Source organism: Centruroides sculpturatus, unplaced genomic scaffold (assembly GCF_000671375.1).
Source record: "Centruroides sculpturatus isolate CEXI.00-Female unplaced genomic scaffold, Cexi_2.0 scaffold110, whole genome shotgun sequence".
NCBI lineage: Eukaryota > Metazoa > Arthropoda > Arachnida > Scorpiones > Buthidae > Centruroides > Centruroides sculpturatus.
Window position 1 is genome coordinate 36,697 of NW_019384339.1, and position 26,095 is coordinate 62,791.

General features: G+C 32.3%; 3 protein-coding genes and 1 pseudogene across 6 annotated transcripts in view; 1 reads left to right on the forward strand and 3 right to left on the reverse strand.

Moving 5' to 3' along the window:
• LOC111633164 (protein ECT2-like) overlaps positions 1 to 533 on the reverse strand; it is a gene marked incomplete at its 3' end in the record, with an annotated part of 36,646 nt that extends 36,113 nt beyond the window's left edge. The window contains exon 1 of the mRNA XM_023377694.1: positions 499 to 533. The remainder of the gene's footprint in view (positions 1 to 498) is intronic.
• A 966-nt stretch (positions 534 to 1,499) lies between these two features.
• On the reverse strand, positions 1,500 to 4,236 carry LOC111633176 (ras-related protein ced-10-like). 2 transcript variants are annotated; one of them, XM_023377708.1, is made up of 6 exons: positions 3,834 to 4,236; positions 2,733 to 2,865; positions 2,542 to 2,656; positions 2,348 to 2,465; positions 2,132 to 2,268; positions 1,500 to 2,035 (listed from the first exon to the last, which is right to left on the reverse strand). In XM_023377708.1, the coding sequence occupies exons 2-6, from the start codon at positions 2,855 to 2,857 to the stop codon at positions 1,961 to 1,963; spliced, it is 570 nt and encodes a 189-aa protein (XP_023233476.1). In that variant the 5' UTR covers positions 2,858 to 2,865; positions 3,834 to 4,236; the 3' UTR covers positions 1,500 to 1,960. The 2 variants fall into 2 exon arrangements, with proteins under 2 accessions (XP_023233476.1, XP_023233469.1); XM_023377701.1 differs by having other exon boundaries at positions 1,501 to 2,035; positions 2,733 to 2,867; positions 3,837 to 4,234.
• Positions 4,237 to 8,220: 3,984 nt separating this feature from the next.
• LOC111632888 lies at positions 8,221 to 10,658 on the forward strand (annotated as a pseudogene).
• Positions 10,659 to 10,815: 157 nt separating this feature from the next.
• Positions 10,816 to 26,095, reverse strand: part of LOC111633190 (monocarboxylate transporter 12-like) — a 26,195-nt gene continuing 10,915 nt past the window's right edge. For all 3 annotated transcript variants that reach the window (XM_023377718.1, XM_023377736.1, XM_023377727.1), the window contains 3 exons: positions 12,330 to 13,352; positions 12,123 to 12,248; positions 10,816 to 11,085 (listed from right to left, as the gene is read on the reverse strand). In XM_023377718.1, the coding sequence (XP_023233486.1) occupies positions 10,925 to 11,085; positions 12,123 to 12,248; positions 12,330 to 13,352 (1,310 nt within the window). In that variant the 3' untranslated portion in view covers positions 10,816 to 10,924. The remainder of the gene's footprint in view (positions 11,086 to 12,122; positions 12,249 to 12,329; positions 13,353 to 26,095) is intronic.

Here is a 26,095-nt window from a genome sequence, read left to right on the forward strand (position 1 = left end):
GGAACACGCCTCTGTCGTCGAGCGGCACAAACCCGCATCTTGCGCTTCTCCAACGAAGGCCTACAACCCAAAGTGCCAATGATGTTCAGCAGAGATAAAATCTGAATTTAAATACACCAAAATGATCTAATGTGTCAATTAATGACTAACTTCAATCAACTGTCAGTACATGAGTAATATAAATCTTATCTAAATAGTGTACTTCGACGTCATTATCTCACTTTCTTTTAAAAAATACCGACAAGAATGACGTCGAACTGACGTAATAATGTACATTATGCAAACAAACCGAATGTACCCATAATTCATATCCTCATTTAAGTATGATATTGTTATTTATAGTCACATTTATTCACTAATTCTTCTTAAAAATACAATTTAAACTTTAAAATCTTTTCTTTTTTTATGTTAATTTCGGGTTAACCTACCTTTTTCGCTTTAAAAATGCATAAAACAACTCAAAAATAGCATAACGTGGGAAATATATTTCAAACTTACCCGCTCCGATAACTTGTCAAAACTGCCAAATTCTCTAACTGTTTTATAGCCAAAATATTTTCATGGCGTCAAAAACGTTTTAAAATTTATTAAAATTACATTATTATTATTATTATTACTCGTCTATAAAATTTAATGTTAATTTTATTAAATATAAATTAAAAATTGATACTTAAATATTTTAAACTATAATTGTGTTTTGTAGTCCTAATAGGCTTACGAATAATTTTTGGATTATAATGTATTAATTTTTATAATAAATATTATTTTACATTCGTAACTATATTATTTTACTTTCGTATAAAATAAGGTTATAAATTGGAAGCGAATAAATTTATATAACGAAGGTACTGGGTTCGATTCCCACTCGAGGCTACTCAATTTTGAAATTGAACGTGTTTATTTTGAATAAACAAGGTTAAATAATAGATGATTTAATAAAAGTTTAATCCGTTTAATGCGCTAAATAGTAAAAATTATTTAAATTGCGAAATTTTTGACGCGGCGAGCCGCGTCAAAAATTTCGGCGGAGTGAAAGAGTATCGCGTTTTCAACTTAAAAAATTGTATCGACCCACTTTTCGAATTGAAACTATTTTTCCGAGTTTATCTATCGTAGTAAGAAATGAAAACGTTCAGACTTTTTTGACTCTTTTCGCCCGGTAGCCACTAAGATGACCTTTTAATTTTACACATAATGGATTAGGTCAACGGTTCTTAACCAGTATTCCGCAAACCTACCTCGAGTGTTCCACGAAAAAAAGGATGACAATTCCATGTTTTCATTTTATTCAATACGTCAAAGCTTATTAGTTTATTAGAGAGGTTGCGGCAGACGTTTTTATCGCGAAAACGTGAACGTCGGACATTCAGCGCCGCCTTCCTGTAAGCCTAGAAGTTTGACAATGGCGTTTGGAACGTCAGTGGACGTTCCAAACGCCATTGTCAAACTTCTTTGAATATATTGATGCTAATGCTTCGTGTAATAAAAACTATATTAATTAATGGTGTTCCCCGGCTTCAGAAAGGTTGAGAACCACTGGATTAGACCCACAATGGGACAACCGGATAATGAGGGTAAGAGCACGGCCTATCCCTCCAAAATACTTCAGGGTTTTTTGACCGCTCGTTATCGAACCCGAGCCACCAGAGCGCTTTAATCTGATACCTTAACCGTAAAGTTCTAATGGGAATATCTTAAGAACATCTAGTATGTAGTTCTTACACAACTTTCCGTGAAGAAAACAATTTTATTAACACTTCAAATTGCAAATAACAGAAGATACATTTAATCTTCATGTACAGTACATTCTCTGGTTTTTCAATGATCAATAAGTTGGTGTAGTGAGTATTCAAGCAAGGTTCCAACTTATAAAATTGGTGAATAATGATATTATCGAGAACTCATTCGCGAATATAGAAACTAAACAATTGTATATGCTACCGCAAACAAATATTTTGACTTATAAAATTCGGCAATTAAATATTTGAGACGAAGATTTGGGATTGAGAACCGCTCTCACAGCTTCTTCGAATGCCTACGAAGAAGAAGAAGAAAAAGAAAAAAATATATATAATGTCTCTTGTTAATTAATTAATATATAAATTAATTTTATTAAAATAACAAAATTTACTTCGGTAACTCCTTCTAGCAACTTAGCAGAACAATCGACATATTTAACAGCTTTAATTTTAGCGGCCATCTTTCTTCCCATAGATTTTGTTACGAAATTCGAGCCGTTGCCATTTTCCCTCAGATCCGTTTTTGTGCCTAGAAATTTCGAAAATTCATATTATATTTTTATAAATCTAAAAAAAGTAAAGAAAAATCTAGAATTAACCTTAATTACCGACTAGAATATACGGTGTTCTAGGACAGTAATGGATGATTTCGGGATGCCACATTGTAGATATATTCTCGTAGGAGTTGATGTTATCCACGCTGAAACACAGAAGAAATACGTCCGTCTAGAAGGCAAAATTTTTGATTTTTTTAAAAAATATTTATAATTTAAATTGGTGTATGCAAAGTTAAGCTACTCACTCCCGAATACGAAAGTGGTCTGAGGCGTTCGTAAGCTTCTTGACCCGCCGTGTCCCACAAAGTCAAACTGACTGTCACGTCGTCGCATGACATGGTACACGAATAATTATCGAAACTATTGAGAAATTCATTTTTAAAAATTAAACATATAAACATTTGTATTTATTTCTAGAAAATTTAGGAATATTTACACTGTAGGAACGTATTCTTCTTTGGGAAAGGCATTGGTGGTGTAAGAAATCAATAGGCACGTCTTACCTACTGTTCCGTCACCGACTACTACGATTTTGATTGGACGATTTATTCGCGACGTCATCCGGTTTCCTAACAAAATAAAAAAATCTTTAATTTGATTTAATTAATTGTTTCGTATTTAATTCTACATTATAAAACTTCTTATTAATTTAATTACAGTAAACTCCCCCCTATAACATTGTAGATAATTACGTGTTATACGAATTCCATGTTGTACGAGTCACTTAGATTTTACAAATACGTCAACCGTTCACAGCCCGGCACACGTATTTGTAAAATCTAAGTGACTCGTACAACATGGAATTCATATAACACGTAATTATCTACAGTATTATGGGGGTGTCTACTGTATACTTTTTCAACCTTTCTCTCTATGAAATGAACGCCAAGATAGGGTTTATAACAGGCCCAAAATAATAGATAAAGCTCCGAATCAACTTGCATAGCCTATACATGCATGTTATCTCTGTCCTTTATATACCATACATGAAAATTTCTAAGGAAATTCCCTATTATATCGTGTTATGAATCGTAAAGATTCACACCAACCATTATAAGCCATGCCTAACAAGCACCCCGTTTTCTTTATGTGTTTAATGCCTAAATAGGAGCCAGTTTCCAATAGAACTCCTTCGGGAGGCACCCTTTTTTTTTGGCATATTGCCCACGTGTTGAGTTGTCTTGTCCCGCAAAGCCTTTGATGGCGGAACTCCACTCCACTAATTTAAATAAAGAACTAAATATTTAATTTTTAAAACATACAACCAACGATTTTTGGTATAATTCTTATTAATTAATGGATATAATTTTCTATAAACAATTAAAAATGTGTACGAAATCCCTCCTCCTAATCTAAACAAGCTGCAACTTAGGGGCACGCGTTACTTACTAACTTAGCTTAGGGCCTGGCATTTTTAAATATATAGTCATTTAGTGGAAGGGAAGAGCTTTTTATACGTTACATCTTAGAGCCTCAGCAAGTCCGAAGAATCTAAATATATTTATATTAAAAAATAATCGAATATCCATTTATTTACCTTTTTTTTTGGTACTTCAAATGATGAGGATTTGATGTTTAGAACCGTCGAAATTTTTGTTAAAATGAGTTAAAACAATAGACGAATGGATGAAATTTACTTAAAAATTTCAAGATTTTCAGTAGTTATTTAATAAACTAAGCGAATTATCGTAGAAATAAAGATGTAAATGTTGAAAAATCAGCACATCCGCTCTCTCACTACCCATTTCCTCAAAAATTCTTACAGATACGGATGTGGAAACTCGGGCATTTTGTAGGGGAAATATTCATGATTCAGCCATCATTATTAATAAATATGATTACGAAAATCTTATTTTTGCACGTTATTAATAAAAATTCCGACTAATTATTATAATATAAAGAATAATAACTGTAGAAATCTACGATCTGAAGGCGAATCGGCCATTGAATCAATTATAGAAATCGATTTTAAATGGATTGCAACAAGGAAACAAATACAAAAAAACAAATCGATTAAAAATATTCTTAGGAAATGTATAAATTACAAGTCAATATTCTTAGATTTATAGGAATGATATGAATTTATCTCCATATTTGTCATTTTATCAAGGGGCCTGATAAGCTAAACAAGCTTTAGGTCTCGTATTATGAATAGGCCTTAGGGCCTCGAATTTTGATATGTATCATTATATGATCGAGGGGGTGAGATCTGTTATAAGTTATATTTTACGGCCGCAATTTTAAGTCGATTCTTACATTAATTCTAATGTAAAATTCCGAATTTGAAGTGGATTATTGTGTTTCGAACTTAAATTTACTATAATAAATTTATTTTTTTATTTTATAAACATGATTTGGAGTGATAAATCTTAAAGATAATTAGAGTAAAGGGGCTTTTTAAATGTTACGTCAGAAAAGATCTATCCTTTTTTGATTCTCCATCCTCCCTTCGTCATCAGTCATTACAAACAAGATAACCCTCTCGTAATTATGTCATTCTACAGAAGTGTTCGTATTCAACGCCATTTAGAGAAATATTCCTCACTCTAAATGCAACCAAATTTGTTACGGTGACATTCCAACACATGTTGAATGCATTGCCATAAAAAAAAAATAGTACAGAATTTCACCCCTCTGGTACTTTTAGCGCTCTGGATCTTAATCCCTATGATTTTTTATTGCCTGGGACATTTAAAAAGTATGGTTTCTCGGGACACGTTACAAATTTAGCAGCCTTATACTTGCGAGAAGTAACACAGAAGCTCAATTATGGTCTCCCATTAAATACACAGTTCATTGTCTTCGAGTTTTCATTTCGAAGGTTACACTTCCGAAACGGGGACCACATTGAGCAGTATCCTCCGCATTGGTAACTTTTATTATTAATTTATATCACGTCACACTTCGATTTACGTAATATTTATCCTAGTCACCTCACTTGTAGACGTAAACGTAACAGAAAAGTCCAATTTAGTAACGCAACACGCCGTCACTGATTCTCGTTACGTAGAAGAGTTTAAATACGAATAAATCCTAAAATATTAGTGTCCGAAGACCTCACTGAGACCTCCCCAAATGACAATTTCGAATAGGGAATTCATTTAAAAACGAAGGTGAAAGATAAACGATTTATAATTGATGTTACGCAACCGTTTCCTCCAGAAACAAGGTCACGACGAGGTCATAAATAGGACGGTGACATCGTCAATTCCTACCATTCTCGCGTAACGTCTTCTCATTCGAATCTACGGATAACAATCCCTTTCTAGTTTACACTTTCTGGAAGATTTTACAGCGTAACGTATCGGTTACGTTACGTAAATTCGAATGTTTTTTTTTTCTCGATTAAAACAGCGAAAAAAAACAATTGTTTATCTCCGAAAGGGGTATATTAATATGAAACATTTCATACGACGACCTCGTAAAAATTAAGACAAGGCTAATGACAAATAAGGCCAAACAACTCCACCCACCGTAACGGAACAAAAAGTAACGTTTTTAATTAACTGAATCTAAATTCCATATCATTCATCTTTAATGAAAAGATTTATTAGATAATAAATAACAATTTTTAAGTTTATTTTCATCCATACCAATCAAAAATATACAAAGTGAGAGTCAAGGATGCTAAGAGAAAGGATGCGGAGGGAGGATTGGATTTTCTGGAAGAAAAATATGGGAAAAATCATTTTCGATTGGTAAAAAAAAATATATATATATATCGCCTTTTTGATTGATTTCTTTAAAGATTAGAAAGCAAATCACCTTGACAGATATAAAACGTGAGAAGAATTTATTAATTATTATTTTAATAAATTTAATTTCGATACTTAAAAGTAACTCGTATCAGAATTTTAGATGAGTTTCGCTTTGGAATTTTCCTATTGTCGTGTTGTTTTTTCGTCTCGGATCAGATTTTTTACGCTGTTTTTCTTAATCTGAAGGTAATGAACAGATGTGGAACCTTGTTTTGTCACGCGACTGATTTATTAGACAACGTGACGAGGTTGACAAGTTTTAATCTAAGTACCCGCATCGCCCCTCCGACTTGCGTTAGATCTTTTTATATTTTCCATGGAGTCTATTCTCTAACCATCTCTAAAGATCCGTGCTCTAAAGTGAGTAATTGTTTTTTTACTATTTTATTGTATCTTAATGCTTGGAAGCTTGTAGAGTTCGACGTCTCTTTCCTACCCGTTCTGACGTCCCATTAATCATTAACTCGGTTTTAAAAAAAATCCAGATTTTCCTATGAAAAAAAAAAAAACTCGATTTATCATCCTTGTAAATTGTTGTGTGTTCTAGATTCGCACACGTGTTACAATTTTCTCCTTTAGTCCACTAGTAGAATGGATGAAATCATCGGGGTTCGTGCCTCACCACTTGAATTTTTGGTTATCTTCGCGTGTGTAACACATCGAAATAGGGGATAACTTCTTGTATAGTCTTCTCGGGTGGCACCCTCTTTGGTAGATCGCCCTTGTGTTGCGTTGCCTCGTCCCGTCGATTCGATCCGATTCCTTTTCCAGTTTGCCTCCTGGAAGCACTTTTTAAATGGGGAAACTTGGTCCCTATTTAGGTGTTAGACACGTGAATAAAATTCAGAATAATCCACTTGACTAGTTCGTTGCTCAGACAAGCACCCACGACCATTGTTCGGTGGTTTTATCCATTCAATTGCTGGCGGGCTGAAACTACGAACCCAATCTTTAAGAAATCTTATAGAAAACCAATTTACTTTTTTTTTTTAAATTTTAATAAGATTTAATCAAATTAAACAAGTTATTATGCTTACAATTTGCTTCGGGGAACACAGAAGAAGTATTGTTACACATGTATTAGATAAGGGAACAAATTGTTCATTAAAAAAATAAGATAAATAAAGGGTCAAGGAGTGGAAAATTACTTTTTTTTATTTATTTTTAAACAATAAAATAAGTGTAGAAACTGTATTTTACAGTACACATTGATCAAGTTTTTTTTTCCTCCTTTTTTTTCTTTTGTTCAACAAGGACGTAGCGGGATCCATTTTATGTCTTACGTTAAACGTGAGGAGATTGCAAAGGAAGAGATTATTTTATGTTAATTAACTGTAGAAATGCTTTCCGAGAAATGCTCAATGATAAAAAAAGAGTAAAACAACTGATATTTATCTTTGCTATAGACCAGATGACTGTAATTGAAGGTGAGGGATCCGGAATCGAAACCAGTCGGGTCCTTCCGCTGCCGAGAATAATCGAGTAAAAATTTGAAAAAAATTATAAATGAAATTGTTATAAGTTAATAAAAATAAAATGAAAATCTACAAAAATTTCGTACGAAAATGTAAATGTTTAATAATAAATTGAATAGAATCTAGCGCTTCTTCAATCACGTTAGTCGCGGTCGTCACTTGTGTAAGGTGGAACGAATGGAATATAATAGAGAAACTTGTCTTGCCAGTTAGTAAACAATGTAGCAAAATCAATTTAAACTTTGTGTTTAATATAATTATTTGCATGTTTTAACATTAGCGCGCTGTTATACTGACTAGCGCTTGTGTAAACACGCGATTAAGCACATAGATTGAATTGATGGAAGAAGGAAACTCGTCGCTTGGGCATTCTGCCAAAGAGATTCCTCTCGGGTGAACTTTCTATTGGAAACTGGTCAATTTAGGCGAAGAAAACACAGAAAATTGCACGTGGCCAGCTTGTTAATCGGAGGCAAACAACTCATATAAGTTAACTTACAATTAGTGGATAGAACAGCTATGTAATTCTATCCATTTAATTGTAAGTTTCTGCCGATCACCTGTAAAAGAGGGCCTACAAATGCCAATCGGTCGGGCCTCGCATTTCTGATGATTTAATCTATTATTGTAAGAATATTTACAACCGTTTAGGAGAAAGGTTAAAATTTACAGGCGCAATACGCTTCACTGCATGACATATTTGTACAACGTGAATCCTTCGTCGCTTGCTTATTCTATAAAATAATATAAATAGATTTTAGGTAGAAAGCAGTCTTAAATAATGCTTAAGAATAATATACAGCAGTTTTCTACGATATTCTAAAGACGATTTGATAAATATATACCCAGCACGTTATCTGGTAAAACCGCTTTAATGAATACAGAGTCTATGACAGATCCCGTATGAAACGGGCTGTCATAGACTCGCTAACAATAAAATCTAACGATTTCTTAATTGCATTTATCCAATGGGATGATGTACAAATTATTGCGGAATTTTCTATAATAATGGTTTCGGCTACCCAAATTCTAATTATAAATATTTATCATCGTGTGAATGGACTGTAATGCATCTAAAATCATCCATTGTTCCTTTCCATTAATGCAAATATTTGGGATTGCGTTGATGAAATGTATTGATATAATAATTTGTATATTATAATTAACAATAGGGCGCTATCGTGCAGATTAGCACGTGTATAAACACGCGAATAATCACATGGATTGAATTGTTGGAAGATAACGCAACACGAGGACGATCTTACAAGGGGGTGCACCGGAAATACTTTCTATGGGGAAACTTGAAGTGAACTTAGAAAATTTTGGTGGCCAGAACCCCGTTGGTGAGACCAGAACCCGCGATCAAATAAATTCCGGTGTTTTCGTCCACTCCACTACTGGAGAGCCAAAAAAAATTTGAGAATAAATCTTATAGGGGACGTCACCCAAGTGAACCCTACAGGATTTATTCTAGGGTGTAAGCATAGAATTTCACAAGCGAGATTGCGAAATTCTATGATTACATCGGCGTGTATGTCGTAAACTCTTTTGCTCTTCTATTATCGTCTCTTCTTTCATCCATTGTTTCTTTTGAAAGAATTAAAATAGCGAGGTTGAGGCAGAAGTTTTCAACGCGAAAACGTGTACGTCGGACGTTCAGCGTCGCTTTTCTGTAAGCCTAGAAGTTTGACAATGGCGTTTGGATAGTCAGTGGAATCACGCTCTGAACGTCACACTTCGGCCTCAATCACGCTAATATTTAATCTAAATTACTTAAAAATCCTAGCTTAATACATACAAAAGTATATTTTTTTCTTTGCAGAATGAAACTTCCGTTTCTAATATTAACAAGTCTCTTCTACCAAAGTCGATCGACATGCATTCAGTACAACGTAACGGCGGTACCTTTAATGGAATCTAGAGAATTGTTAACCAAGGGGTGTTCTGAATTCGGCTTCTCTCTATTGCAAACTCTGTCCAATCACGTTACCGATGACGTAGGAGGGATCCTGATTAGCCCCTTTGGAATTTGGTCGGCTCTTCTGATCGCGTATTACGGATCAGCCAGCAGCACTCGAATAGAACTGGAGACCATTTTGGGTATAGACAAATTGAATAAACTAGAAATCAAGGAAGTGTATAAGGATATAATACGCGAACACGCGGGATATACTTTAGCCAATCGGATGTATTTGCAGCGTGGTTTGGAACTAAATCCGTGCTCGTTGGAGGAAGAGAATGTCGGTTACGTGGATTTCGAGAACGATCCCGAAGAAGCTCGATTACTGATCAATCATTGGATAGAAAAGCGCACCAGGGATAAGATCAAGAACGTTTTACCATCTTCCAGCGTGGATAGCCAGACTCGTTTAATTATAGCCAATGCGGTGTATTTTCATGCCACGTGGCACGTGCCATTCGATCCGAGCAAAACACGATCCAGACCCTTCAGGGTATCTTTAGGAGAGGAGACTTTAGTAGAAATGATGTCTATTACCGGAAGATATCCTTACGCCATTGACGAAGACCTGCAATGTTCTATTCTAGAATTGCCATACGGTGAAATGAGGGACGTGTCGTTGACGATAGTACTTCCGGATCACTTGTATTTTGGTCTTAAAGTTCTAGAACCGGTTTTGACGAGTGGTAATATACATAAATTGAAGAAAAAGCTCAGGTATAGGAATATGCACGTGGAATTACCCAAATTTCGCATGAGTCCTAGTTACGATTTAATGAACGCCCTCGAGTCTATCGGATTGAGGCAAGTTTTTCAGAGGGGCCAGGCCGACTTTTCCGATTTTTTTGCCGGTGACCAAAATTTGGCAATCGATGGCGTCAGACACACGGCCGCCATCGACGTATCGGAAAAGGGCACCACTGCAGCAGCTTCGACAGTATTCCAATTCTTATCCAGAAGCGGTCAACGGGCTCGTCCTCTACCATTTGTAGTCGATAGACCATTTTTCTTCCTAATTCTCGATAAAGAAACGGACGTGACGTTATTTATGGGCAAGGTCTGGCGCCCAATGTTTTAAATTCTAGAAAAAAAAAACAATCTTTCTCCAAATTTGCATACGGAAACACGCGGAAGGTCGAAGGTACCAATGAGAATTTAGAGTTTAATACTTTATTTAGATAGCATTTTGCAAAGAAAATAATTGAACTGAATGGTGTTTAACCATTGGTCTTTCAAAATATAATTCATGTATAAGTTTACATGGAATAAACGATCGAAAAATTATCCTTTTTTTCTCTTATCAACGTTATATATCTTCTAAGAAAATTTTTATATATTAAACAGAGTAAAAACATTAAAGTCTATATTATTTTAATATATATATATATTATATATATATATGAAGAAATGCATAAAGATCACAATATGAAAATAATTAGATCGAAGTTGCAGTCTCTTCGTCATTTGCGGGAGTTTCCTGGCAGGTTTTTGTCTTGATACAAGGTATAAAAAATAACATGATACCACTTAAAGCTATCATAAATCCGGATACATAGAAACCGGGATCATACGATCCTGTACCGTCGTAAAGCCAACCTGAAATAAAAAGATTTCGATTAATTCCTTGTTTAATGTTATATAAAGTACACGGGGAAAATAGAACATTACTTTAAAATAGTATATCTTTCGAATGAGATGATTCAAAAGCCTTCATACAATACACAGAACATTCGAAGTGACACGCATCACCAGCATCAGTCAGGCAAACACCCGTTAACAAGTGTTAACGAGTTGATGCTGGTGATGCCATGGAGGAAGGACATATTCGCTCCACACACACTGATGTAATTTAGTATAAAATTAGCAATTCTGTGCCTACTTTCAAAGACAAACAATTAGCCTACATCAGTAGTGGCGTAGAGTCAATTTTCGTGAAGGTGAAGAGATAAGAGAATCAAAAATAGGAACAGAGGAATTCCCCAATTTACGAATGTTCCTATTCTTGCTGCAGTATATCTGGTGTGATTGTTGGGATAAATTGTTTGTATTATAAAGTTACGGCAACGCAACACCTGGGCGACTTGTCTCGGGGAGGGATGCCTTCCGGACGGTTTTTTAAGGGTAACTGGCCCCTATTCGGGCGTTACAGACGTAGAGAAAACCCGGAAAACTCCATATGGCCAGTCGTCCTGGCGAGGCGCGAACCCACGAGTTTAGGGAATGGAACCGCTTGGCTACTGGTGGGCCTCTGGATAAAATGAACGAAGTACAGTACAATATTTTCAGTGTGAAGATATATTCCATATGTTCAATGGGGCTGCGCCAGTGAATTATTATTATTATACTATGATTACATTTTAAAAAATTAATTTAATTAAGCAAATTATTTCACAATATATTTTTATTACCTCATTGTTTCTTTTGAAAGAATTAAAATAGCAAGGTTGAGGCAGAAGTTTTCAACGCGAAAACGTGTACGTCGGACGTTCAGCGTCGCTTNAATATTTTCAGTGTGAAGATATATTCCATATGTTCAATGGGGCTGCGCCAGTGAATTATTATTATTATACTATGATTACATTTTAAAAAATTAATTTAATTAAGCAAATTATTTCACAATATATTTTTATTACCTGTTATAGGTGGTCCCATTAAGCATGCGATTCCTTCAAACACCAAAAGTAATCCAAAAGCGTTTGTTAGTTTCTCTAATCCCAAAAGATCGACTAAAATGACAGATGTTAGACTGACGTAGGCTCCTAAGAAGTAAAAATAAATAATAATTTAATATTAAAATTTATCGTATATTCTATTAAGAAGCGTTTTAAAATAAAACTTACCGGCGGTGCCTCCAAAAATGGCAGAGTAAATAACGAGGGTGGTATACGTTGTGCAGTAACAACTGAAAGCCGTGGCTAGACCACATATTGTTAAACTGGCATTATAAAGAAACAGACGATTAACCCACTTCCTGTCGGATAAATAACCCAAAGCAACACGTCCCACCGTGTTAGAGATTCCAATAACGGACAGCAAGATGCTGGTATGTTCGTCGGTAATTCCGAGCGCATTGGCTCTTACTTTGGTGTAAACATAGGGCACATTAAAACCTATGTTTGTAAAGAAGTTTGACAAACCAAACATTATAAAAATTACGTTTCTTAATAAAGAAGCATCAAGCATTTCCGAGAATGCATCGGTCATCTCCCTGGGGCAACACCTGTTTGGCTTTTCGGATTCGTTAGTACACTGATGAGACATATCGATGCTTGCTCTGTATATGTTTGGATTGGACTTATAATCTGGCAAATTGAGCAAGCTTCCACTATAAAAGATATCTTTTCTATAGAGTATACCAGAATTCTGTTGCTTATGCATTATCAGAGGGGTGCTGTCACCGTTGGGTACCAGATGAGATCTCTGTTTTAATGAATGTTCTCTTTCCAACGCTTCTGGAATTATATCCGATTTAAATCTGGTTAGAGGTAAATTACTTTTCGCGTGCAAATCCGAATGGCTGCCTCCGATTTCGTGATTCTGGAATGAATAGTTGTTGTTCGGTTGTACTTTCTGTAACCTCCAGTCGTCGTTACATTCTAATTTTTCTGGATTTTTGGATGGTTTAGTGTCTAATGAACGAAACAGAGATCCGAACACACAACAGTTGAGGACTAAGCCGGAAATGATCAGCATAGAGCCCTTCCAGCCGTACGATTCTACCAGATATTCTGTCAATGGCGCTAAAGCGAAGGTTCCCATTCCTGAGCCACATACTGCAACACCGGTGGCAAAGGCACGTTTCTTTTCAAAATAGCACGTGACGCTAACGATTGAAGGTAAGTACATCAATCCAAAACCGGCCCCTGAAATATAAATTAAGTATAAGTTCATTGTCACGCACTCAAATTTACATATTATCATTTTTTTATTTTATTTTAAAATTTATTAATTTCGTTATTTTATTACACAAAAGCCATGGCAATAGTTATATATAAGTCCTATCATGCAAGTCATGGGAAGATACCCCACATTTATGGGGCCTCAAAAGCATGTAAATCGCAATTATTCATTACAGCTTTCTCTCAATACAAAAGAAATAATAAAATATACAGTAATCTGTAGCCATACAATGTACGCATTGCCTAGTAAAGGGTCTTTAATTAATACAGCTGAATAAGCGAGTCGATGACGTAGCCCATTTCGTATGAAACGCGTTACATCATTGGCTGGCTTATTCGGCAGTATTAAAGACGCTTTACTAGACAATACACCCGATGTCAAGTAATTTAAAATACGTCACAAATAAACTGCGTAGCAGAACCAAAAAAATGTAACAAGTAGAAACACAATGTCTGTCGTCTTATATGTTAATTGTATGCCACTAAATTTAAATATTTAACATATTTAACACCCCAAAAGCAGAAATGAAACTTTTCGAAGAGCTGCTAGTTCTGGAATTATTATTCTAATTCTAATTTTATAATAATTTATTACTGAAATTAGTTTAAACCTAAGTAAATAAAAATTAACAATGCAATACCAAGGAAGGAAAACTGAAATACTGGAGGAAGGAATATTGCAAAACTTTCACAGTTTGATAGGCTATTTGCTTTTGAACTACAAAAGCAAAACTCAAACTTAGTTTTGCAATATTCCTTCCTCCAGTATTTCAGTTAACTAAGTCATCTCCTTGCATATTTCCATAAAACGAATTTGAAATGAAATGATTTTCATTCCTTTTTTTTAACTGTTTCTGCTCTTTGGACAGTAAAAGGGCTTTATGTAGCAAAACCAGTATGGGTTCGGCCTGGTCCACAATGGTGGTGAGGAATGCTTACCACCCGGCACTGGTATCTCCAAAAATTTGTGGGGTTTTTCTACTTATCTGGATTCGATACAGTCATGTTAAATGCATGCACATCTGAACATCTAAGCGTTTTACTCTTCATCCACAGCACTGTCCACATACATAATATTAGAGAGGTGAACTCGGGCCATCTCCTAATATCGGTTCTAGTTTATGCTACTGCAAATCACCAAATAGTACATAAATAATTGCAGTTTTTGGAAGTGCCAAAGGTGTAAACTAGTGAAAAATTTTGACTCTAATCCAAGTAAACAACATCAATTTGTTGTTTGGCATCCGCAAGCAAAGTTATTATAACCCAAAAATGCCTTTAATTTTATTTATTCTACTTTAAATGTTTAGAAAAATAGATAATAAACAAACAGAGTGATCTATTTTCAAATATTATCAGTACTATATACAAGCACAAGTTTTATTATTATTTTCTGAAACAAAATAAGATGTTTTCGCTTCTAAATGCAACTCTAAACTAAGAAAACAGCACTTTAATTATCATTTTTGTTTGTAAGATTTGCAGTTAATGAAAATTAGAAAAATATATTAACCACAGGCCTATCCCATAAGTATAATCATTCGTGTGTATATCAGTTTCTCATTATTCATTCCTTCCTGTGACCTGTCCAATAAGGAATATGATTCATAAAGAAACAGAAAACAAAACACACAATTTGATATATATGAAAATATATGAATATATTCATTAGAAAGATTCGTGAAATAACATAAATTTTAGAAAATCATTGTTTTGAATTTTAATATCTAATTAATTCCGCAAGTATCAATAATTATAATTAATACTATAAAAAATTTGATATACAGTGAAAATATAAATCACCATTAACACAAATATATTTTAATCATATTATTAATCTATTGAATGCTTAATTCTTCAGTTTATCAATAGAATAGATGAATAAAATTAAACAACACAACATTTAAAATATAATTAACTTTTACTTTAAAATATTTGCCTTTACACTATCTTTTTTCTATTTGACTTAGAATAAGCCAAGTAGAAAATAAGAGTATAATAATGCATTGGCATCTATAAACAGTACACTGCTTTGAAGAAAATTCTATACACTTAGCCAAATGCAAAATTAAAAATCTACCAAATATTTTGGAGTAATGTACTGGTACTTCAATTATCCTTTATATTTTTTTTAACCATGTATAAAATTGTTATACAAGTAGGGCATAAATTAATTAATTACACTACACCTGAAAGAACAAAATGAATTTTCTTAATTTATTAAAATTGCAAACTATTTTTATCATTATTTTTCATTAGATCACAAGTTAGATATTAAATTACCAGCTGTTTTACTCCCAAATCATTTGAAGCATTAACTGATTTGGGAGCTTCCAGTTCATACTTAAAAATTCAAAGAATATTGGTTTGTTTGAAGTTAAAGCATTTATATGGTAGCAATAAAATTAAAAGCCATCAATAGTTTAAAAAAAAAAAATAGAACAACATGTAACATTGTACATACCATAGACTATAATACACAGAGACCAAACTGTTCATATAACTGGAAATCACTACATAATCTATCAATTAAGCACCAAAAACCAAAAAATCTAGCAGGAAAATGTTAAATTTAAACCAATCCTGCCTTTTACATTGCATCTCAAGAAGCAACTTAAATATTTGGAGCAGATAGAGATTTACAAAGCAGCTAGAAAAAATATGGCAACCAACTTTAAAAAGGCCGATTCCTTCCCGATGCGGAAGATGTTCTATGACATTCAGTTTTACAACTCTCTCCTATATTATTCAGTGTATCATGTGGACAGCAACCACTAATTGTAGGAACTTATTATGTTTGAACCATTTGTTTTATCATGTGCATCCAAGTTTTTGAAGATCATTAGCTTAGAAATGACTGTTTAACATGAGTGAAAACATTTGCTAGTGTTATTTATTAACATTTTCCTGCTGGATTTTTGTTATTTTAGGTACTTAATTTATGTATACCCAGTTGTTTGGGTTGTTGAAGTCATTTGTCAATTGTAGCACCATGAAACTAGGTCACTCATGTAACGTTATGCTAGATTTTGAGTAAATTATTTTACTTTCAAATACAGTAATTGCATTACATTATTTATAGTTCACAAAACTTTAAATGCACAGTGCTTAATGTACCGAAAAAATAAAAACAAACAAGTTTCTGGATTATCCAAAATTTTGTTTATCGAAAAGATTTTGTCCCATCAAGTTTGATAATCAAGTTTCCACTGTATCTATAAAACTTTTAATTAATCTAAATAAACTGTATTTTGAATCATTGAATTGTATGGCATGACTTTTGTTTCAAGACTTACAAATTTTAAACACTAATAAATTTATAATTTTAAATATTTAAAATTTTTATACATCATTCTAATGCTTATTAATTATATTCTAATTATGCTAAAATAATTTAAGTATTCTTCATGCAATTAAAGTTATAAAATTACAGTTAAATTTAACTGTGTAAATTCTTCATATTTTCAACTTATCAAAAGAATTTAATAAAGAAAATCAAACATATTTCTTAATCATATATAATATAAATTGTTGTTGTGTCATTCTTTATATTTTGCGATATGTTAATGACAATAATAACATTAATTTTGATAGATGTTGACTTGACAATTAAAGAAAATTACATTCTCCCAAGTCATATAAAGAAAGATGATTCAAAACAAAGAAAAATGTAAAATGAGAAAGAAAACTTTGATTGACATAAAATTTATTCCTAATTTATATTATAAAAAAAAATCTAATATACATACCATATACTATAATTATATTCTGAATATTATCAATTATTTTAAATGATGACCCAACTGTAACCAATCAAAAACAATAAGAAAGAAATGAAACCCACCAATGTTCAGCAGGGCCAGTAATTTATTTTCTTGAATGTAAATGAACAAACTAAAAAATTATTATAAATTTAATAGTTACTCTTATAGCCATTACAATTTATGGAAAGTTGTAAAAAATTTGAATTTGAATATAGTTGCTGTAAAAATGTACTGTAAAGTACTGTACATTCAAGCAATAAATAAAAAGTTGTTTGTATAGAGTTACATATTCTATGTACAGATATAGAATATTATATTATTAGATACATATATTGGGTTGTCAAGGATGAAATTTATGGAAAAAAAAAGCAAAGTCGGTTGATAAATATAAGGAATTATTTTATTCATCAAAGTATGCACCCATATTTTCTATACACTTTTGCCATTTAAGCGGCAGGTTGTTCAGGCCGGTGGTATAAAACCCTGGTGGACAAGAGTCAATGAATTCCTGGAAGGCCAGATTTACAGCATTATCGAAATTAAATTCTTTTCCTATTAAAAAGTTGTCCAAATTGCGGAAGAAGTGGTAGTCAGTGGGGGTTAGGTCTGGTGAGTATGGAGGAGGATGAAGAAGTTCCAACTCCAATTCCTGTAGTTTTGCCAGTCATTTGTGAAGTGTGTGGTCTAGTGTTATCATGCAATAAGATAGGAGTCGATCTGTTGACCAATCTAGACTGTTTTTCTTTAAGTTTTTGCATCATTTCGTCCATTTGGTTGCAGTATATTTCTGTTGTGATCAATGAGCCAGGTTTGAAATCATAATGGATCAAACCTGCACTAGACCAGGGGTCGGAATTAGCGGCTCGCGAGCCACATGTGGCTCTTTGCATAGATGTTTGCGGCTCTTTGGACATAAACTCCAATTTCATCTCACCTCATTTCACCACAGCCTTATGAGTTTGAGATAGAGCCGCCGAACAAACTTGTACTTGTTTTCTGTCCACACATGACCACACTCGCGTTGATCAATATGAGTCGCATAAGAGTGGTACCATTTGAAGCATATCTATATATATAACCCATTGAACGCGTGTCCATCCATCCGTGTAACGTTATGCCGAAAACAGCCACTAGAGGCGCCTCTGTCGTGTGTCATATTTCGCACATTTAAATTAATATGCGGCTCTCTGGTACTTTTGTTATCCTGTTTTCATGACAATTTGGCTCTTCTCACTTGACAAACTGCCGACCCCTGCACTAGACCACCAAACACTAACCATCAGCTTCTTTTGATGAATATTGCAAAATCCAAGTGTGATTCATCCTTGTCCAACCACTGTGCTGAATGTTTGCAATTGTCATATTGGATCAATTTCTCATCACAAGTGACAATTCAATTCAAAAATGGATCCAAACACTTTTGTTTCTGTTTATCATTCAGTTCATATGGAACTCACTTATCCAACTTTTTCACTTTACCGATTTGAGCTAAATGAGTTAATATTGTTTGTTTGCTAACACCAAACTTCAACGATGATTCATAGGCACTCTGAGATGGGTCAGACTCAACAGTTGGCAATATTATTACCTACAAATTTCATCCTTGATGACCTAATATAAATGATTATCTATTTCTTTTTTTTTACAGAAATTCCTAAATAATAAACACAACTGCAATTTCTTAAAGTAACAAAACTTGAGTGAGCAAGCTCCAATAATGCAAACTTGTTATAAATTCGTTTTCAAAGTACATTTTGAAAACGAATTTTGACTAATTTTTTTACTATATAAACTTACAATTAATTATTTTTCAATTTCTCAGTTTAAAAACTTGCATTAAAATTTAATGTTTTGTGATATATAATATATTGTATCAAGGTTTAAATTCTAATCAAAATAATTCTTACAAATATGCTTTTAATAGACTTTTAATTAATTTGAATTCATAAAAAATAAATTGAAGTAACCAATAATATCCATATCAAATATTTTTTTGCTAATGTAAATATTGTATATGACTTATTCTATTGTTCCTGAAATGTATACATACAAGATGTTAAAAAGTATTCTGCATTTGTATGGTAGATATTACACACCATACTGAGTAAAAACACCTTAGTAAATCTAGATCAAAAACTCAACCATTTAGACTGTAAGAAGATACTAAGCATACATAGAAATGAAAGAACATATGTAACATCTATAAATATCAAAGTAAAGATATGGAAGGATTATCTTCTCTTTTCACATAGATGTCAATAAGTAAGTCATGATACTAACATACAAAATTGTTAATATCTCAGAAATGGTTGTTTTTCAATCTACATTTACTAAGATTTTCTTACTCAGTATGGTTTATATTATATCATATATGTTCATTGGAGTAACACCCAAGAAAGAGTGCAGTTAACATAATTGCAAACTATACATCAACTAAAGCCAAATATTATCTAGCCCAATAATATTCGGCTTTGGTTGATGTATAGCTTTAAGCATATCAAGTGTAGTAAGGATGTTTGATTATAATTGCAAACTAGATTAATTGTTATGTGGCTGTCCATAAATTATGAAACACAGAAGTAGGTGGGTGAATATGCAGATAATTGTTACAATGCATTAATTATAAAGTGATGGAGATGTTTATGAAAATATTAGGTCTCAATTCTTGGGTAGCAGAACAATTCATTTTTGTTTCTGAAATGTTGCATAGCAAACCCTACTGTTTATATCACTGTTTTGTACCAAACATTACATTATTTCATTAATATAAAATAATGGAATGTTTGGTTTTATTTTAATAAAATAATGTACTGTTTGGTATCTTGTGCTGTCAGGGGCAGATCTAGGTTTTTCGGGGCCTAGGGCTTATTGAAGTCCAATGGGGCCTCATTTTTTGTTAGATTAAGAATTTTTAAATTGAGGTTTAAAATTCATTTTTAATAACATGAAAATCAGAGTTGAAATATATTTACTGTATTTATAAAATGGTGTTGAATGACAAACTTTATATCAATAAGTGCTCATTGTTAATGAAAAAGTATTAAAAATTTATGATAATTCAATTTTTGTAGGCCCTTGACACTTGGGGGACCAGGGCTTAAGTCCTATTAGTTCCAGTGCTGTGTATTAGTCCTTAATACAGTTAAGGGATTGATTGAGAATGAAATTACATAATTTTGTGGGTGGATATGTGCAATATTACTGAACATTATAGGATTGATGGCAGTTGAAAAGAATAAAAATAGCATTACATAATTTATGTTTGATCCCTATTGTATTAGCCGGTCACCAATGTTCCCTCTGAGCTGCGCACTGCTCAAATTGTTGCCGCGCACGAGAATTTATGTGCCGCGCAGGCGAGCATGCACACCGATTTGAATTGTTGTTTACTTATTTCTCACTCTGTCTGCAACATGATTATTGCTACGTATATTTCGATTAAATACATTAAATCATTGACAAGAGATAATATTTTGTATAAAAGTATGTTTTAAAATTAATTTTAATGTCTATTTTATAATTAATTATTTTAATTTTTATAAAAAAAAATAAGGTTTCATATATATATGATCAGAAAAATTTTTTGCTCAGAGAAGCATGTGTTCTGCTCATCCACAAAAAAAATTAGAGGGAACATTGCCTGTCACATTTGAGTTATATGACCATCTAGTCCAAAAGTGATAATTGCTCAGTTACCAGTTAGTAATGGAACAGTCACCACTTTTAGATTAAGAATGCTGTAGAGTAGACATGCATGAAATTGATTGCAAGAATATTTAATGTGATAAGGCTAATGCAGGGTTATGTATAGTCTGTTTTAAAACTACTGTACAATAGAGTCAGTTGCTTAGTCTAGAGTCTGATAGTCNCCTTGAGTGTCAAATAGCGGGATATTTGAAATAGCTAAAAATCTATGAATTTTTCCAAAATGAGAGATATTTCAAATTTCTGTTAGCTATAATTTAAAAATACATGATAGGAATAACTCATGACGTAATGTTCTTTTGGTGATATGTACAATAAAGTTAACATTTACGTTCATTTGCCCTAGCTCCACGGGCCGCAACATGACTCCAGGCGGGCCGCATGTGGCCCGCGGGCCTCGTGTTGGCCATCCCTGGTCTAGAGTCTGATAGTCACTTACTACAGTACAGAAAAAAATTATAGCAACATTGCAGCTGCCATAACTATTTTATTTTAATTCTTGTGATTACAAGTCTAACAATGCAAAACAATATCATTATTATTATTAACCATTAGTTTCATGCATTCAGTTATAAACTGAAATTCCATATTGAAGCATATTACAGAGAGGAACAGAAAATTTGATTGTACTTGATTTCTTGCCATGCAAATTGTAGTATCTCAGCTGTCATAATTGCCATGGAACTTGTAATCTAGTGACATAGAGTTTCCATAATAAACATACCAATACCAACCTTAAATTGGCCTTGCAATGTAAAATTTCCTGTTACAAATGTTTCTGGTCTACTTTTAAGATCTTCATGCATATCTCTTCAGAAATTGAATCTTTCTGTTAATAATCTTGATTTTTGAAGGGATATGCCTAAAGATCTTAGAAATAGACCAAAAACATTCATAAAGCTTGTTTATCTGCAAGGTCAATTAAATTTGTTTATTTTCATTTATTTCATTCATATATTTCATTAATGTGTACATTTATTTTCACTTTCTCTCTTGTTTTAGAAAGTTAATTTACAGAGTTTCCATGTCAGATATTTTAGTGAGAAATTCTTTTTATATCAGCATTGATCTGCATATACAGGATCCTTGCTCAATACAAGATTTGATTACCATGTAAAATTAATTATGGCAATTGCTTTATATACACAGTAGAAGTTTTAATTGATGCAGCTTTACCAGCTGTCTTTACTTAACATAGATATCGTGTTTGATGAACACAATTTTGATATACGCAATGGCATCAAGGGATTAATTAACTGCATTAATCAAGGACTACCTGTACTGTACTGTATATTGGGAAATTAAACCAATGAGAATGAGTAAGAAAAATTCCCACTATCATGTTTTGAATGGATATAAAAAAAAATAAGGTATATCTATTGTGTGCAATATTCATTTCTACTGCTAATTTTTGCAGTGTAGTGTAAAATAAAAATGTTTTGAGGAAGAGTAATTTGCTTGTACAAAAGTATTGCAGGGGATATGTTCTTTCTGTCTTTTATGGATTGGCACCTGTCAGGTGTAAATTGATTATGTTTTTTAGTTCGTGTAACCAGAGAATGCCCAATCTTAGCACCAAAATAAAAAGACAAAAGTTGAAAAATATTTAAAGTGTGTCTTGCTATGCCTCATTTTTTTAGTGTGTTTTTCAGTTATAACAGTGATCTGTTAATACAGCACCCTTATTTTTACTTTAATAACTTTAAAAATCACAAATCATGACAAAGATCAAATGGAATACTGATTGAAAGATGAGACATGAAAAATCAAATGTTATATTGGGACATATCACACAACTGAGTATAGAATGAGGAAACCGTTAGATTTCAGAAAAGGAAGATTGACATAGAGAAATAAAGTGGTGCCACCATAAGATTCAGTACCTTCTCCTACAGTGACACCATTTTAACTTCAGAGATAGCAGTACTATTTATGTAATTTTCCAGACAAACTAGGAGAGTTTTACCAATGTGGAAAAAATGCTATACAAATATAGATATTTTTTCAATTTTGGCAACTAATTAAAATAGAGAAGTTTCTATGTATTTTACAAAAAGAATTTTTATAAAATATTATTTTCACATTTTTCTTTCCACAAAATTATTTAACAGAAACTAATCTTTGCTGTTTGAATTTTAAAACTGTGGCAGTTTTTTTATGTTTTACTAACACACAGAATAAGTAGTTGTTCATAATTGAAGAAATTTAACGACTAGAAAAGGAGTAAGCCTACTGCTTGGGATCCAAGATTGAATCTGGACAAGCAATCCAGGAATTTTTCATGGATATTTATCCTGGATATGTTGGGCCCCATTACTCATTACCCAGCAATCTCACTATAGGAAAAAAGGCCTTCTTAGTGCCCAAAAGGCAGAAAGAGCCAAAAATAAAAAAATTGAAGCAATTTTACCATTTTTAATAATATACATAATTATTCATAATATCTAATTAGTGTATGTTTCTATATGTTAATAAAATTTATAGTTTAATGATGTATCTTTTGACATAACATTCATAAGAAAATCCTTTAAATTTTATAAAAAGTTTACCAAAGCTATTTTCTTCAGAGAATATTTTTCTAACTCATTCTAAATCAATATAAAAAATGTCTTTACATCATCTTCAAACTTAGAAGGTTAAGTAAAAATTAAATATTGACAAGAGGTAAATACAATTATTCACTACTTGAAATATATGTAAACAAATACATTTAGAACCATAAATGTTTGGCAAACTGATGCAAGGTATTGCTTAAATCAGTTTCGAAAAAAGAAAGAAAGTTTTAAAATTGTTTCATCATTTCATAATTTATTTTCAATTATTTTGAATGACTCATTTTGAATTGAATGATTCATTTGGAATGAATGAAAAAATTGATTTTATTGATCACAAATGAATAATTATGTTTCACAAAATGGCCTTAAACTAAAATTTAAAATTTATAAAATGTTTCTATTGACCAATTTAATTTTTTATTATTTTTAACTGGATCATATTCTTAATTGATCACATCTTTAATCCAGTAAATGTTGTCAGTCTGTTGTCTACATCATAGCAATTAGATGGATGGACAAAATGATTAAGGTGTCAGGTTACAGGGATTCAAAATCAAATTTGGATGAGCAACTCCACAAAAATTTTTCACAGACAGTCTCCCTCAGATACAATGGGCACTATCCCTCAATGGGTATAGAAAAAAGGTCTTCTTAGTGCTGACAGGATGAAGAGTTAAAAATGAAAAAAAGACTGGTAAATACAATTACATTATAATATATAAATAATTTCAACTATTTAAAAAGCCTCTTCAGGTACATTTAATTTTGAATGTAATATAATAAAATTTAAAATTCAAATGAATTTGAATTTAAATGATTAAATATGACTTTATTTAATCATTTGAGATTTATTTGCATTCTATATTTTATAATTTAATTTTTTTTTTCAATTTGTTTAAATTATAAATTTTATTTTATTTTATTGAAAAATTAGAATGGGTCTTCAAATGATTATTATTTAAATAACCTTTTTTTCAAGCCCATTGTGGATTTAGCCAGACCAACCAGATGGTAAGCATCAACATTCTTAGGACAGACGACCTCTGAAAAATTCCTTTTGCTTTTCAACTGCTTGATTCAATCCCAGGTCTTCCAGAGTAGTAGACTGATGCCTTAACTATTTTACCATCTGATGTGCAAATGCTAGGCTTCAATATGATTTGATTAATAATAAATAAAATAGAAATAAATCAACAATGTATAATTTAAAAATCATAAACTAAATACAAATCTCAATGACTCAACAATAGATAAAATTCTGGATATAAGTAGCACTTTAAAATAAATCTAATAAAAAACAAAGTGATTGTTTCAGCTATAACTTTAGATGAATGGAGAATTCAGTATTGTGTATTGAATATAATGTACTGTACATATTTTAAAAAAACTATTGTCTAATTAATATTTCAGGCTTTAAGCTCCAATATGTTGAAGGATAAAGTCTATCCAGCATAAGTGAAAACAAATATTTTACTTTTTTAGAATTAAATAGTTGAGAATTATAAATGAGTTAATAAAAATCAAAAACATTTTTTATACATACTCTATATATATATATAATACTTAATGTAAAATTGTCACACTTTTTTTCCATCATGTAAAAAGAAAATAGAAATGGTGGAAACAGGAATTGATAAATTGTTGCAAAATTTTTGAACAAATGAGCAAAGCAAGAGGGAGATTGAACAAACCAAAAGGAGTGGCCTGACGGAGCAAAACAAATGCGGGGGTTGAGAAAAGTGAATGGGGGTGGGAAGGTTGGGCCATCCACCCCACAGGAGGTAGAGCAAAGAGAGTGAAGCAAGTGGGTTGGCCCCTCATGGAGGTTGATTCATCATAAAATTTTTGCTATGAATAATCTATATTGGGAACAAGTTGGCCAAGTCTGCGTTGTGTGCAAGCAAAGAAAACTATGTAACCATAGAATTGAAATATTTTTATGAGATGTGCAAAAAACTGTGATGTTTGACTGATTTACAAAACAAATTTTTTTGTTCTGAAATCTGAAGGTTGTATTTTTTGTTTTGAAATCCATATTCAATTTTGACAGAGAAAATTTGAAAGGTAAGTTTTTAAGTAATTTGAATATTTTTTTTGCAATTAATTTGAGTGTGAGGTGCATTTCAAAATGAATCTGAACTTATGGATACTTTATTGTATCCTCATTTGGAATTAGAGAGATGAAGTATACATATTGAGATTTTGTTATGATAGTCTACGTTGGGATCAAGTGGCACAGCAAGCAGGAAGGTGAGCCATGCACAAAACAATAATAATATAAAATGTTAATATTATCAAATAATATTAGTGATACTTATGATCAAATGACAAAAGATAAACCAAAAAGATTAATTTCTCTTGTCTAAATTGACAAGAGAAATTAATAACTTAGACAACTTATTAATTCATAACTCAGACAAGAGAAATTAATTAAAAATAAATAAATAAAATGAAATCAATCATAAAAATTTCAAGTGCTTTCAATCCATGTCCATCATCAGGAGTCAATAAGAGAAAATTTTTTTTTCATTGACTCCTGATGATGAGTATATAGTAAAAAATTCTAGTTTTCCAAAATTCTTCTGCTCTCAGAAAAACAATTTGAACTTCTTCTCATCATTGTTTTGAGTAATTATGTAATTAGGACCAGATATACAAATGTTCCAAATAATGAAAGAACATA

Excerpts from the sequence above, each read along its gene's own strand:
- LOC111633176 (XM_023377708.1), bottom strand. The coding sequence starts at position 2,857 with ATGACGTCGCGAATAAATCGTCCAATCAAAATCGTAGTAGTCGGTGAC. Across the intron at positions 2,269-2,347 it reads AACACCGTATATTCTAGTCG|GCACAAAAACGGATCTGAGG; the intron begins GTAATTAAGGTT and ends CGAAATTTCTAG. Across the intron at positions 2,036-2,131 it reads TGCTAGAAGGAGTTACCGAA|GCATTCGAAGAAGCTGTGAG; the intron begins GTAAATTTTGTT and ends TCTTCTTCGTAG.